At 40.8% G+C, this 16,799-nt stretch overlaps 1 protein-coding gene across 4 annotated transcripts in view; it reads left to right on the top strand.

Moving 5' to 3' along the window:
- Positions 1–15,949, top strand: part of LOC135539672 (inter-alpha-trypsin inhibitor heavy chain H3-like) — a 43,583-nt gene extending 27,634 nt beyond the window's left edge. Inside the window, exons 13-23 of one of the 4 annotated variants that reach the window (XM_064965706.1) lie at positions 5,121–5,341; positions 6,537–6,569; positions 11,726–11,755; positions 11,880–11,930; positions 12,014–12,082; positions 12,213–12,284; positions 12,453–12,560; positions 12,716–12,890; positions 13,235–13,383; positions 14,846–14,927; positions 15,663–15,949. In XM_064965706.1, coding sequence (XP_064821778.1) covers positions 5,121–5,341; positions 6,537–6,569; positions 11,726–11,755; positions 11,880–11,930; positions 12,014–12,082; positions 12,213–12,284; positions 12,453–12,560; positions 12,716–12,890; positions 13,235–13,383; positions 14,846–14,927; positions 15,663–15,777 — 1,105 coding nt within the window. In that variant the 3' untranslated portion in view covers positions 15,778–15,949. The remainder of the gene's footprint in view (positions 1–5,120; positions 5,342–6,536; positions 6,570–11,725; positions 11,756–11,879; positions 11,931–12,013; positions 12,083–12,212; positions 12,285–12,452; positions 12,561–12,715; positions 12,891–13,234; positions 13,384–14,845; positions 14,928–15,662) is intronic. The other 3 variants (XM_064965707.1, XM_064965708.1, XM_064965709.1) reach the window with 3 other exon arrangements.
- Positions 15,950–16,799: the final 850 nt, after the last annotated feature.

The raw sequence follows: 16,799 nt of genomic DNA, 5'->3' as shown, positions 1-16,799 counted from the left end.
ATATAAATAGCTATTCATGTTTATTTTCCCTCTTAAAACACTTTGCATATCTGTCTAGGTTGGAACTGTTGCTGTTAAAATACAAGTCAGAATTTTGAACTCTTTGATAACAGAACACACACACATGCTCAGTACAACCTTAAGTAACAGTACAGATGAAACAATGATCAGGCCTACTGTACATCTTACTGTAGAAATTATTGTTGAAAAAAAGTATAGGTTGTAACTGTTGCTGTTAAAATACAATAAATCATTTTTATTCTGAACTGGAATAAACTGACACACACACACACACACACACACACACACACACACACACACACACACACACACACACACACACACACACACACACACACACACACACACACACACACACACACTCCTAATGAGAGATGTGTGACTGCAGGTCTATTCTGGACATTTTGGCAGTGCAACCCTGAGGTTATGCTCAGTATTGAGTCTGTTTCTTTACTTGTTTCTTAACTATGCCAGATTTGAGAACCCTGACTCGCATAGGTAACTTTATATGGTGCCAAACTGGATCAGAACATCAGTACTGCTTTCTCTACCAGGCAGGAGACCGCTATGCATAGTCACTTTAACTCTACCTACGTATACACATTACCTCAAAATAACTCCACATCGACTACTATGAGATAGCACTCCCTTATTTCTGCTTATCATCACCTGTTATAAAATGACAACAATGCCTTGCGTGTTGACTTACCACTGTCGAAGCACTGTTTCCTGAAGCATACTGCCCTGTTCTGAAACTGCTGCTAAACAACAGCACTGCAGCGTGTGGGTCACGGTGTGATCTTCAAGAAAACTGCAGAAAAAAGATCAGGTAAACCGCATTTTCCACCCACTCACACAGCTGCCAAACTGAGCAGAAACACTGCTACTACGCAGAGAGTGCAATGAACAGAGAGTATCAATTTACTCTGACAGATCGCGACTCACCATTAACAGATCCGTGACCCGTTTTGGTTTCATCAGACCAGAGAATCTTGTTTCTCATGGTCTGAGAGTCCTTTAGGTGCCTTTTGGCAAACTCCAAGAGGACTGTTGTTTGCCTTTTACTGAGGAGTGGCTTCCGTCTGGCCAATCCACCTTGATGGTTCCAAACTTCTTCCTTACCAAATGATGTCCAATAAATTGAATTTACCACAGGTGGACTCCAATCAAGTTGTAGAAATATCTCAAGGACGATGGAGGCCACTGTGTTCTTGAGGACCTTCAATGCTGTAGCAATTGTTTGGCCTTGTTTTTGCTATGACATGCACGGTCAACTGTGGGACCTTATATAGACAGCTGTGTGCCTTTCCAAATCATGTCCAATATTGAATTTACCACAGGTGGACTCCAGTCAAGTTGTAGAAACATCTCAAGGATGATCAATTGAAACAGGATGCACCTGAGCTCCATTTTGAGTCTCATACTAAAAGGTCTGAATACTTACAGTTGAAGTCGGAAGTTTACATATACCTTAGACAAATACAATTAAACTCAGACTTCACAATTCTTGACATTTAATCCTAGTAAAAATCCCCTGTTTTAGGTCAGTTAGGATCACCACGTTATTTTAAGATTGTGAAATGTCAGAATAATAGTAGAGAGAATGAATTATTTCAGCTTTTATTGCTTTCATCATATTCCCAGTGGGTCAGAAGTTTACATACACTCAATGAGTATTTGGTAGCATTGCCTTTAAATTGTTTAACTTGGGTCAAACGTTTCAGGTAGCCTTCCACAAGCTTCCTGCAATACGTTGGGTAAACTTTGGTCCATTCCTCCTGACAGAGTTGGTGTAACTCAGTCAGGTTCGTAGGCCTCCTTGCTCGCACACGCTTTTTCAGTTCTGCCCACAAATGTTCTTTCGGATTGAGGTCAGGGCTTTGTGATGGCCACTCCAACATCTTGACGTTGTTGTCCTTAAGCCATTTTGCCACAAATTTGGAAGTATACTTGGGGTCATTGTCCATTTGGAAGACCCATTTGCAACCAAGTTTTAACTTCCTGACTGATGTCTTGAGATGTTGCTTCAATATATCCACATAATTTTCCACCCTCATGATGCCATCTATTTTGTGAAGTGCACCAGTCCCTCCTGCAGCAAAGAATTCCCACAACATGATGATGCCACCCCCATGCTTCATGGTTTGGATGGTGTTCTTCGGCTTGCAAGCCTCCCCCGTTTTCCTCCAAACATAACGATGGTCATTATGGCCAACAGTTCTATTTTTGTTTCATCAGACCAGAGGACATTTCTCCAAAAAGTACGATCTTTGTCCCCATGTGCAGTTGCAAACCGTAGTCTGGCTTTTTTATGGTGAGATTGGAGCAGTGACTTCTTCCTTGCTGTGCGGCCTTTCAGGTTTTGTCGATATAAGACTTGTTTTACTGTGGATATGGATACGTTTGTGCTCGTTTCCTCCAGCATCTTCACAAGGTCCTTTGCTGCTGTTCTGGGATTGATTTGCACTTTTCGCACCAAAGTATGTTCATATCTAGGAGACAGAACGTGTCTCCTTCCTGAGCGGTATGATGGTGTTTATACTTGTGTGCTATTGTTGATACAGATGAATGTGATACCTTCAGGCATTTGGAAATTGCTCCCAAGGATGAACCAGACTTGTGGAGGTCTACAATTATTTTTCTGAGGTCTTGGCTGATTTCTTTTGATTTCCCCAATGAGACAATGAGGTTGAAGGTAGGCATTGAAATACATCCACAGGTACACCTTCAATTGACTCAAATGATGTCAATTAGCCTATCAGAAGCTTCTAAATCCATTACATATTTTTCTGGAATTTTCCATGCTGTTTAAAGGCATCGTCAATTTAGTGTATGTAAACTTCTGACCCACTGGAACTGTGATACAGTGAATTATAAGTGAAATAATCTGTAAACAATTGTTGGAAAAATTACTTGCGTCATGCACAAAGTAGATGTCCTAACCGACTTGCCAAAACTATAGTTTGTTAACAAGAAACTTACGATTTCAACCGGATGTAAATAAGATATATATATATATATATATATATATTTAATTTTTTATATATACATATTTAATTTTTTTTGCAAACATTTCTGTTTTCGCTTTGTCATTATGGGATACTGTGTATAGATTGCTGAGGATTTTTTTTTTATTTAATCCATTTTAGAATAAGGCTGTAACGTAACAAAATGTGGAAAAAGTCAAGGGATCTGAATACTTTCCGAAGGCACTGTATATGCCAGGTCACAACCGAAACAATGATGTCACTACCAAAACGCCTGTTATTTTGGCCAAAAATGAAGATAGTAAAAGTAACAAGTAAATCAATCAATATGTTTCAGATTCATACATTAATCATTGGACATTATTCAGAGAATAATAGAGATGATATTTCTTTAAATTAAATTGAAAGGAATAATACACCTGTCGTGGAAATTCTACACGGGGACACTCAATGTCAATTTTAAATGAATCTTCCTTTATTCTCAACGCGCTGGAGAGGTTCTAACCAACTCAATGCACCATGTACACATGTCGATCAGAAGCTCCAACAGAGAAGTCTCATTAGTTCTCTTATATACGTACACAGAAAGTAATAATGACATGTTTTAGCTTATTCATTATTCATAATTAAGTCATCATTAACATTTGCTTCATTCATGTGACCGACCAATACTGGTGCATGCATGTGACAGACCAATACCTCACGAGGCTTTCTTCTCTCCAAGCTGAGACCTTGAAACTGAGATATCGTTCTCAAAACAAGGGTCTGGGCGTACTGCCAAATTGCAGATACTACAGTGAGGAATTCTCCCAGGCACGTTCAATCAGTCACTTACATGAACACAGAAATTGGTTATTAGAAAAGCACAAACGTAAACATTCCCAGTTCATTACACCCAAACCATTCATTCCTATGCTTTACAGTGTTAAATAACACAAATATATGATAACAATATTGTTTGTGAACAAATGTTTCATTTTGTCATTTTAATAAGGTTATTAAGAGCAACGTGAAAATCGTTGTGGAAATCTGATGCAGCTCAAGTCGACTACAAAACCCACGATGCAATGCTCTCTCTCTTTCTCTCTGAGCATGCTTTCTAGCTAGCTAGTGTAGCTAATGTACACACAATAATACCAAAGATAGTACAAGGTGCCAGATGTTTAACCGGATGTATAAATCTGAAGCATCCAAATACGGTGAGGCGATGAAGCCCAGTGGGAGAATATGGAGTGAGATGGAACTGGGCCTACATTCTGCATATTTTCTCACTGAAGAAAAGCCCGATCTCAATACAGTCTTCTGTTACCATAACTAGAATCTGTTACAGATAGAGTGCATTAAGTTTTGCAGGTTCAAGTCCCGTACTTTTTCTGAATGTCCTCTCCCGATATGATCAAATTCATGAAAATGTAAAATTGTATTCAAATTCGTTGGTTAATTTACCATCATCCAATACACGCGCACACACACACACGCACGCACGCACGCACGCGCACACACACACACACACACACACACACACACACACACACACACACACACACACACACACACACACACACACACACACACACACACACACACACACACACACACACACACACACACACAGGGCAAGGGGGGAGAATAGAAAATTGCGTTGCGTGATGGACGTTGAAAGAAAAACTGAGTTGAATATTTGGTCCACTGTTTAGTTTGACCACATCTTAGCAAAATGCATACCTTGTCATGACGATATAAAAGGATGTATGTGTTCTAGACAAGTATGCCCATACCATATATTGGCTGATATGGCAATCAGGAGTAGAGGTAATGTTTTAAAAAGCATTATGAAATGTGTGTTACTCCCTATCTCCATTGACAAGAACCTTATTGTGAGAACGTGGCACAATGCAATTTCCTGAATTCACTGACGGACCACATATCTTAGCTGTTAAATCACGGTGAAAATACATGTTTTACCCAACTCATAGAACATAGACTATCACCAAATTAACAAGAGTTTCATTCGGTAATGGATTATCTCTTTAAATTTTTTGAAAATCGTATTTTGTAAATTTTTTATGCAAATACATTTATTATACCTGTGTTTGTGTGTGTTTGTTTCAGGGTGCAGTTGAGCGGGACGGCAAAGGAGAAGGTGAAGAAGGAGGCCCTGGATCTTTGTCTGAAGTACAGCTTTGTGACTCCTTTCACCTCAATGGTGGTCACCAAGCCCCAGGGAGAGGACTCACAGGTGGCCCACAAGCCCAAGGAGGGGGAGAAACGGAAACAATCTAGTCAAGTCGACTACGGGTCATCATTACATTTCTTGAACCACCAAGTCCACAGTGAGCAAAACTACCATCATCATCACCACACACACACACACACACACACACACACACACACACACACACACACACACACACACACACACCACCCCCCACAGGCACACACAGTGTGGCAATTAACTTTTTCTGGCTGGGGGCAGTATTGAGTAGTTTGGATGAATAAGGTGCCCAGAGTAAAATGCCTGCTACTCAGTCCCAGTTGCTAATATATGCATATTATTAATATATTTGGATAGACAACACTCTGAAGTTTCTAAAACTGTTTGAATGATGTCTGTGAGGCAGGCAAAACCTGAGAAAAAAATCCAACCAGGAAGTGGGAAATCTGAGGTTGGTCATTTTTCAACTCATTCCCTATTGAAGATACAGTGGGATATTGGTCATGTTGCGGGGAATGAGTCAGAGGTCTGCCAAAATGCCTTGAGCTCGTGACGCTCGTTCATGTGAGAGTTGGCTTGAGTTCCATTGCATTTCTGAAGACAAAGGAATTCTCCGGTTGGAACATTATTGAAGATTTATGTTAAAAATATCCTAAAGATTGATTCTATACTACGTTTGACATGTTTCTACGGACTGTAACGGAACTTTTTGACTTTTTGTCTGCTCCTAGTGAACGCGCTTCGTGAGTTTGGATTTGTTTACCAAAGGAGCTATTTGGACATAAATTATGGACATTATCGAACAAAACAAACATTTATTGTGGAACTGGGATTCCTAGGAGTGCATTCTGATGAAGATCATCAAAGGTAAGTGGTCTGTTATACTCACAGACATAATTCAAACAGTTTTAGAAACTTCAGAGTGTTTTCTATCCAATAATAATAATAATATGCATATATTAGCATCTGGGACAGAGTAGGAGGCAGTTTACTATGGGCACGCAATTCATCCATAGTGAAAATGCTGCCCCCTATCCCTAAAAAGTTAACAAGAAGTGTATCTTTAAAATGGTTTGAAATACTTGTATGTTTGAGGAATTTTAATTATGGGATTTCTGTTGTTTTGAATTGGCGCCCTGCACTTTCACTGGCTGTTGTCATATCGATCCCGTTACCGGGATCTCAGCCCTAAGAAGTTTTATTATATGGTGTGAGTCAATTGCGTAAATAAAAGACCAAAGGCTGTCAATCTACAGTATAAACTTTACATTATAAACTGTATATGAACTTTAAATATATGTTGTGTTTACCAGGACCGCCTGTATTGTCAGCCCAAAACCTTCCTGGTAAGACAAATACCTTACCCCTAATTTTACTCAATCTTCTATTTTGGCCAGGATTAAATTCAAAACTGCGATAAAGCGAGCTTGAAGAGCGATTGGATTGAATCCTGGCCCTTGTCTAGGTTAAATTCAGAAGTCACTACTGACTCTACCCAAAATGTTCTCTCTATTTTTATCCATCTCTCTCTTTGACTCTCATCCTCTTATCTATTCTCCGGTTACTTGACTCTATTTTTTCTCAGATGTTTTGGTGAAATACACGTTTGTCTGTGCAGTATGTGTGTTTGTAGTTGGACAGAATGTAAAGAAAATAACTACAGTAAAAATATACACTCACCGGCCAGTTTATTAGGTAACCACCCCGTTCACGAAAATGGATCGCTCCTACAGACAGTGAGTCTCGTGGCCGTGGCTTGCTATATAAAGCAGGCAGACAGGCATCAAGGCATTCAGTTACTGTTCAATTGAATGTTAGGATGGGCAAAACGAGTGACCTAAGAGACTTTGAGTATGGTATGACCACCGGTGTCAGGTATGCCGGATCCAGAATCTCAGAAACATTGCCTTCCTGGGCTTTTCGCGCACGGCAGTGTCCAGAGTTTACTGAGAATGGTGTGACAAACAAAAAACATCCAGTCAGCAGCAGTCCTGTGGGCAAAAACAGTTAGTCGATGAGAAAGGTATATGGAGAGTGACCAGAAAGGTCAAAGGAGAATGGCAAGAATGGCAACAGGTGGGCCACAAACAGGAAATAATGGTGAAGTACAACAGTGGGGTTCAGAACGGCATCTCGGAATGCACAACTCATCGATCCTTGTCACGGATTTGCTATTGCAGCAGATGACCACACCGGGTTCCACTCCTACAGCTAAAAACAAGAAGTGGATCCAGTGGGCACACGGTCACCAACACTGGACAGTCGACGAATGCTGTTGCATCACAATGATGGCAGAGTCAGGATTTGGCATAAGCAGCATGAGTCAATGGCCCCATCCTGCCTGGTGTAAACTGTACAGCCTAGAGGCGGTGGTGTGGGGAATGTTTTCCTGTCACACACTAGGTCCCTTGATACCAATTGAGCATCGAATGTTTCAGACACCTTGTAGAATCAATGCCCCAAATATTTCAAGCTGTTATGGAGGCAAAGGTGGGTCTGACCCAATAGTAGATGGGTGTTCCCTAATAAACTGTCCATGACTGTATGTGAATATATACAAACACTAAAACCTGAATAAATAGCATCAAGATCAGTGGGATCAGGTTAAGATTAGTACAGTTGAAGACGGAAGTTTACACACCTTAGCCAAATACATTTAAACTCGGTTTTTCACAATTCATGACATTTAATCATGGTAAAAAGTTAGGATCACCACTTTATTTTAGAACGTGAAATGTCAGAATAACAGTAGAGAGAATGAATTATTTCAGCTTTTATTTCTTTCATCACATTCCCAATTGGTCAGAAGTTTACATACACTCAATGAGTATTTGGTAGCATTGTCTTTAAATTGTTTAACTTGGGTCAAACGTTTCGAGTAGCCTTCCACAAGCTTCCCAAAACACATTGGGTGAATTTTGGCCCATTCCTCCTTGACAGAGCTGGTGTAACTGAGTCAGGTTTGTAGGCCTCCTTGCTCACACACGCATTTTCAGTTTTGCCAACAAATTTTCTATAGGATTGAGGTCAGGGCTTGGCCACTCCAATACCTTGACTTTGTTGTCCATTTGGAAGACCCATTTGCGACCAAGATTTAACTTCCTGACTGGTGTCTTGAGATGTTGCTTCAATATATCCACATCATTTTCCTACCTCATGATGCCATCTATTTTGTGAAGTGCACTAGTCCCTCCTGCAGCAAAGCACCCCCACAACATGATGTGGCGGTTTATGGCGGTTTTGGAGCAGTGACTTCTTCCTTGCTGAGCGGCCTTTCAGGTTTTGTCAATATAGGACTCGTTTTACTGTGGATATAGATATGTTTGTAGATGTTTCCTTCAGCATCTTCACAAGGTCCTTTGCTGTTGTTCTGGGATGGATTTGCACTTTTCACACCAAAGTAGGTTTATCTCCAGGAGACCGAATGTGTCTCCTTCCTGAGCGGTATGACGGCTGCGCGGTCCCATGGTGTTTATACTTGCGTACTATTGTTTGTACAGATGAACGTGGTACCTTCAGGCATTTGGAATGAGGCACTGACTTTGAAGGTAGTTCTTGAAATACATCCACAGGTACCCCTCCAATTGACTCAAATGATGTCAATAAGCCTATCGAAAGCTTCTAAAGCCATGACGTAGTTTTCTGGAATTTTCCAAGCTGTTTAAAGGCACAGTCAACTTAGTGTATGTAAACTTCTGACCCACTGGAATTGTGGTACAGTGAATTATAAGTGAAATAATCTGCCTGTAAACAATTGTTGGAAAAATGACTTGTGTCATGCACAAAGTTGATGTCCTAACCGACTTGCCGAAACTATAGTTTGTTAACAAGAAATGTGTGGAGTTGTCAGAGTCGTGTGTATAGGTGGCAGGGAAGTCAGGCGCAGGAGAATCAGACTTGGTGGAATGGAGTAGTTTAATAACTTTAAAAAAACATAACTCTAAAACCATGAATGCAATAAAATAAAGTGGGTACGAGGACCCGTTGCGCACCAATACAAACAACACGAATACTGAACAACAAACAATTTCTAATAAAGACAAGGGGAAACAGAGGGTTAAATACACAACATGTAATGAATGGGAATGAAACCAGTTGTGTAAAAGACAAGACAAAACCAATGGAAAATGAAAAATGGATCAATGATGGCTAGAAGACTGGTGACGTCGACCGCCGAGCACCGCCCAAAGAAGGAGAGGTATCGCCTTCGGCAGAAGTCGTTACAGGAGTGTGTCAGAGTCCTTTAAGAACAGTGGGTTTGGAGTCAGGCGCAGAGAGCAGAGGGTTCGAATAAATGTATATTTTCTTACCGGAAAAAATTGTCACGCCATAAATACAAGGCGCATCAACTGACCGGCCCATACACAGGACCCAAAATGTCCGGAAAAATAAAATACAAGCGAGCATCCACAACCTAACAGTATAACAATCCCGCACAAACCTAGGCGGGCCTAATAGGCTTAAATAGACAAAAATCATTAAACACAATAAGGTACAGGTGCAATTAATGTGACCAAATGAACAGAAAAGGAAAAAGGGATCGGTGGCGGCTAGTAGGCCGGCGACGACGACCGCCGAGCACTGCCCGAACAGGCAGGGGAGCCACCTTCGCTGGGAGTCGTGGCAGAGGGGTTGAAAAACGAGTTTTAATGACTCCAACCTAAGTGTATGTAAACTTCCGACTTCAACTGTATATATGAAATGATTTAATGAAATTAAATGGTCATTAATACATAGTTTAATTTTACAAACAATTTCGTCACAATACACTTCACAAACAAAACAAAAATGATAGGGATGAGGAGAGAAAAAAGGATGGAAAACCATCAAATCAAAAGGAATGACAACAACAATAAAGAGATGCTACAGTGCCTTGCGAAAGTATTCGACCCCCTTGAACTTTGCGACCTTTTGCCACATTTCAGGCTTCAAACATAAAGATCATCATGATCAATCATGAAGTGGAACGACATTTATTGGGTATTTCAAACTTTTTTAACAAATCAAAAACTGAAAAATTGGGCATGCAATATTATTCAGCCCATTTACTTTCAGTGCAGCAAACTCTCTCCAGAAGTTCAGTGAGGATCTCTGAATGATTCAATGTTGACCTAAATGACTAATGATGATAAATACAATCCACCTGTGTGTAATCAAGTCTCCGTATAAATGCACCTGCACTGTGATAGTCTCAGAGGTCATCATGAAGAACAAGGAACACACCAGGCAGGTCCGAGATACTGTTGTGAAGAAGTTTAAAGCCGGATTTGGATACAAAAAGATTTCCCAAGCTTTAAACATCCCAAGGAGCACTGTGCAAGCGATAATATTGAAATGGAAGGAGCATCAGACCACTGCAAATCTACCAAGACCTGGCCGTCCCTCTAAACTTTCAGCTCATACAAGGAGAAGACTGATCAGAGATGCAGCCAAGAGGCCCATGATCACTCTGGATGAACTGCAGAGATCTACAGCTGAGGTGGGAGACTCTGTCCATAGGACAACAATCAGTCGTATATTGCACAAATCTGGCCTTTATGGAAGAGTGGCAAGAAGAAAGCCATTTCTTAAAGATATCCATAAAAAGTGTCATTTAAAGTTTGCCACAAGCCACCTGGGAGACACACCAAACATGTGGAAGAAGGTGCTCTGGTCAGATGAAACCAAAATTGAACTTTTTGGCAACAATGCAAAACGTTATGTTTGGCGTAAAAGCAACACAGCTCATCACCCTGAACACGCCATACCCACTGTCAAACATGGTGGTGGCAGCATCATGGTTTGGGCCTGCTTTTCTTCAGCAGGGACAGGGAAGATGGTTAAAATTGATGGGAAGATGGATGGAGCCAAATACAGGACCATTCTGGTAGAAAACCTGATGGAGTCTGCAAAAGACCTGAGACTGGGATGGAGATTTGTCTTCCAACAAGACAATGATCCAAAACATAAAGCAAAATCTACAATGGAATGGTTCAAAAATAAACATATCCAGGTGTTAGAATGGCCAAGTCAAAGTCCAGACCTGAATCCAATCGAGAATCTTTGGAAAGAACTGAAAACTGCTGTTCTCAAATGCTCATCATCCAACCTCACTGAGCTCGAGCTGTTTTGCAAGGAGGAATGGGAAAAAAGTCAGTCTGTCGATGTGCAAAACTGATAGAGACATTCCCCAAGCGACTTACAGCTGTAATCGCAACAAAAGGTGGCGCTACAAATTATTAACTTAAGTGGGCTGAATAATTTTGCACGCCCAATTTTTCAGTTTTTGATTTGTTAAAAAAGTTTGAAATATCCAATAAATGTCGTTCCACTTCATGATTGTGTCCCACCTTTTGTTGATTCTTCACAACAAAATACAGTTTTATATCTTTATGTTTGAAGCCTGAAATATGGCAAAAGGTCGCAAAGTTCAAGGGGGCCGAATACTTTCGCAAGGCACTGTATATCAGTGGATTCCCCCAGCACTATTAACTCAATGAACTTTCCTCCTGTCATTCCCTAGCTGGTCCTCCCCGAAGACAAGGACTAAGAGGCAAGTGTGCCTATTTCAACTGCTGTTAAAGTGTAGTGCAGAAGAAAAAAAATTCCGCAATGATTGAATTCTGACCAATTCCCCAAATTCGGTGATGAGTTTTACAACTGCCCCTGCTTTACAGGAAATTCCAACAAAGGGGAGGGGGGAAGAAGAGGAATCATGCCAAGAGGCGGCAAGTGACTACCTTTCCCCTCCATCGCAGCTGAACTTGTTGAACATCAGCTTACGTGTGCTCATTTTGTGTTTTTGTCATAGGCTTGATGAGTCGTACTGATTATGATGTTGGTCATGCTGTCCAGAAGTCATTTCCTGACTTTGGCATGGGTAATTCTTTGATATCTTGTGTGTGTGTGTGTGTGTGTGTGTGTGTATCTGTGTGTAGGATTCTTTGTGTTCATGTTCTGACTGTATGTCGGGTTCTCTCTGTGAGTGTTCTCTCATGTTACACTTTCAGGTTATTTTGATTATAATGATCCTCTGCGAGCTCACCCAACTAAAACTACAATGAGAACTAGAACTACAACTGGTACTGCAACATTTGTCGTTTTCAAAATGTCTTTTTTTGTATATTTAAGATGTTGTCTAAGGTTATTGCTGTTTTTTCTCACAAAGTATCTTAAGCACCCTTCTGCATTCTCTCGGTCTGTCTCTCTCTCTATTCCTTTCTCGATTTTCCTCGCTCTCTCTCTCTCAGTGAGTCCTCTCCGGAGGTTCCTGTTGCCCGCTGAGGGCCAGGCTCTGCCATTGTGCTATGACATTCCCGTGGCTCTCTCTCTCAGACTCCTAATAGACCCCAACAATGGTGACTTGACCTTTTAGAATTTGATTCTCATTTTGAATTCTGACTTTGATTACAAATAGTTATTTCATTCTTTCATTCAATTATTCATTGTCCTTTCCACATCATCCACTCACTCCTCAAACATCGTCGAGTGAACCGTGTCCGTCTTTCACCAGATTTGGCTATGAATGGTCAGCTTGGACAATCACCCAGTGCAGGCTACCAGAAGATTGTGATCCATTACAGAAGCGATCAACATATTGAGTTAGACACTACTGGAATCACCTTCAACGATGGGCAGAATACAACATACTTCTTCTGGAGCCTGAAAATCAACCACGAAACGGACAGGTGCAGAATCATATTCCAACTACATACTTTCGAATAAAAGTCATTTTGTGCTATTGTTTTGTTTCTGTGATGAGAATTCTGATTAAGCCTTTTGTGCAGTGCAAGGTGTTTTATGTATAGCCTGGTTAACCCAAGTGAAGTGAGCCAATAGTGAGCGTAGCGTTCAGTCTTGTTCAGTATTTAGTATTGTGTGGAGACATAAAGAGCTCTAGAATGTATTTTTACTAAAGTGGCATAATGACAGGAAATGTTATACGGTAGCTATACAGGGTACTTTATAGGGTGACGTTTTTTTTAGTTGATTGAATTGATACATCTTAGTCTTGTTATGTCTCTTCCTGCAGTGTGTCTCTCATCCTAAGGGACAAGGAGATGGATGTCACCATAGCATCAACACGGGTCGTCATCATGCTCTACAAGAGGAATGGAATCAAGTTCCTGTGGCCCGTCCTGAGGCAGCGCCCGACAGGAGACAATATTATCGGGCTCATGGGTGAGTGAAACGTTATCAGTCACTCCACGTCATATCCTTCTGGCCTAGTCAATAGTCATGACACATTCTCCTTTGTTTCTATATGTGATGAGATGCTTTTGAAAACAATATTTGCTTCAATTTTTGACATGACTTGTTTTGTGTTGACAGATGAAAATATGTTACTTAGTGACACGGTATAATATAATTTATGATAACATACACCATTTAGCAGATGCTTTTATCCAAAGCAACTAATAGTCATTTTACATATGGGTGGTCCCGGGAATCAAAACCCATAATTCTGACGTTGCAAGAGTCATGCTCCACCTACTAATCGACATAGGACAAGTCCTGAGCTACAGAGGACCACCTCTTTATAATGGCCATTTTGATTTATGGTGACAGATCAATCGAGTACAGGCGTAACTGAATGACAACAGAATATAATAAGGAATTAGATTGAATAGTTTGGGGTAGGCTTCATCTCCGAGGAATGCTCCTCACAGCCAGATGCTGATGACAGGTTGCCCTGTGCTGAGCACCTGGCATCGAACCCCCCGCTGAGGGAAAGGAGTTGCAGTGATGGGCCTTAAGGTTATTATGCTGTTGATGGTGGGGAGGTGGAAAGTCATTGGAAGACTGTTGCTGACGTATAAATATTCCCCTAGTTTCATGCCATTGGTTGAAAGAAAGGATAGCGATTATTGCACAAGTGAGCCAATAGGTTAATCAGCAGCTGTGGTGGAATTGCCATAGTGTGCCGTGATTATAGGTTGAAGCTTAATACGTGAATGACAATCCGCACGCTTGCTAATTGGAAAGGAGGAAGAGAGACGTGACGCTATGCTGACAAGGCGACATTATAGACACTACCATATAAAACACCTACTATGCTGATGAGTGAGATAGGAAGCGATGTGAATTATGAGTTAACTTGATTAATGACAAGTGAGGATCCATTCAGACCTGCCTTTCTGATTGAACTTTCGTAACTAACTAACTTGCTAGCAGCATACCACCCTGCATACCACTGTTGGCTTGCTTCTGAAGCTAAGCAGGGTTGGTCCTGGTCAGTTCCTGGATGGGAGACCAGATGCTGCTGGAAGTGGTGTTGGAAGGCCAGTAGGAGGCACTCTTTCCTCTTGTCTAAAAAAAATATATATCCCAATGCAGTGATTGGGGACACTGCCCTGTGTAGGGTGCTGTTTTTTGGATGGGATGTTAAACTGGTTTCCTGACTCTCTGAGGTCATTAAAGATCGCAAGAGTAGAGGTGTTAACCCCGGTGTTCTGGCTAATTTCCCAATCTGGCCCTCAAACCACCTAGTCCCCTAATAATCCCCAGTTGACAATTGGCTCATTCATCCCCCTCCTATTCCCCAGGTTGTTGCTGCAAATGAGAACATGTTCTCAGTCAACTTACCTGGTAAAATAACAGATAAATAAATAAAAAACGACATTATTTGTACTGTGTGTTGCAGCTCTTCCACCTGTTGCCTATGAGGAGGTCCAGGGAATAACAATGAAACTTAAGATTCAGGACAAAGAAGTAGACGTCTCCAGGTAAGTAGTGGTGGAAAAAGTACCCAACTGTCATACTTGAGTAAAAGATACCTTAATAGAAAATGACTCAAATAAAAGTGAAAGTCTACTTGAGTAACAGTCTAAAAGTATTTGGTTTAAAATATACTTAAGTATCAAAAGTGAAAGTATAAATTCTTATATACATCCACATTCCTTATATGAATCAAACCAGATGGCACCGTTTTCTTGTTTTTGTTAATCTATGGAAAGCCAGGGGCACACTCCAACACTCAGACATAACTTACAAACAAAGCATGTCGGTTTAGTGAGTCCGCCAGATCAGAGGCAATAGGGATGATGAGGGAAGTTCGGTTGATAAGTGGCGTGATTTGGACTATTTTCCCGTCTTGCTAAGCATTCAAAATGTAACGACTCCTTTTGGGTGTCAAGGAAAATGTATGGAGTAAAAAGTACAATATTTTCTTAAGGAATGTAGTGAAGTAAAAGTAGTCAAATATAAATAGTAAATTTATAAATAGTAAAGTACAGATACCCCCGAAAATGACTTAAGTACTACTTTAAAGTATTTTTACTTCATCACTTTACACCACTGCAGGTAAGTTTAACTGTCTATCAGACACAGGCTGTATAGATATCTGACTGTTCATCTGTTGTCTGTGATACTACTGTGTATGTATATCAAGGATGCGTATTTGGTATTCTGTTTATGCTATTACATTAAGAACCTTGCTGTGGATTGTGTGTGCGTTGTAGGGACTCTGCTGTGGATCTCAGTGTTCGCTCTGCTCCCAACGTGGCATGCTGGTTGATGCCTCTTCAGTCTGCGCTACTGGGGGGTCTAGCTGACTTCACCGTCACACAACTCTAACTGACCATGTAGTTGCTCCCATCGCCAACTCATAGACATTAAACATACAATAATTATGTTCCAGAATTAAGAAGAACAACCATTAAGACTGAGGTTTCTAGGAGTTCACTTAGTAACACAACTCAAATCTCCTGTGACAAATTAATTGTGGAATAAATATAATTTTTGGGAACGGTTTGACGACTTTTTGTGTTTGCATTCCACCCTCTTCAATAATCGCTGCCTTTCTGACGAAACTCAAGGATCCTCTAAGCCATCATGAACACACAATCTCTCTCTGTCTCCCTCTCTCTCTCCCTCTCTTTGTCTCTCTCTCTCTCTCTTTGTATCTCTCTCTCACTCTCACTCTCACCCTCTCTCTCTCTCACTCTCTCTCACTCACCTATTGTGTACCTGTGTTTACATTCAGGTTTGACTCTGACCACCATCTACAAGGCAAAGGCTGTTTGCACTTGGTGGTTCTGGGAGGTGATTGTTACCAAGTGGGCCACCAAGTACATAACATGGAAATAATCAAACATTCTCTATTTATATACAACTAACCATCATTTTATCAGAGTTGTGTGTATGTGAGTCGTGCTTTGATCCGTGTGTATTATCCCTACTAGGGGAAAAAAAATCTATTACGCAATCCAGGAATGCATTTCTGTAATAGTTCACATGAACTGAGGTGACTAACTTGTTTTACCGGACACGTTGCTGAATGAAACAGACTGAAAAGGGAAGCTGACATTTACGTGGACTCAACCATTGAACTCAAACTAGTATCACTGACATTTTCAGTAAATCTACAATCTAATTGCCCCAAGGCTTTTCAGTGGGTCTTGACATGACTATGCTTATGTAAATAGACAGACGTGCTATTTAGGTTTTACATTTGCTTTATGCTTTACTGATAAAAAAACAAAGCCCAAGGATCTAGACTTTGATCCGCCTGAGTGCTTTGGGTATACTTTTACCATAATACACGTTCAGGGTTCTTGGATATTACTTATGTAATACCTTGTGATTTGCGTCACTGT

This window comes from Oncorhynchus masou, chromosome 5 (assembly GCF_036934945.1).
Source record: "Oncorhynchus masou masou isolate Uvic2021 chromosome 5, UVic_Omas_1.1, whole genome shotgun sequence".
Taxonomy (NCBI): Eukaryota; Metazoa; Chordata; class Actinopteri; order Salmoniformes; family Salmonidae; genus Oncorhynchus; species Oncorhynchus masou.
Note: the sequence above shows the minus strand (reverse complement) of the source record. Positions and strands in the feature narration are given on the sequence as shown.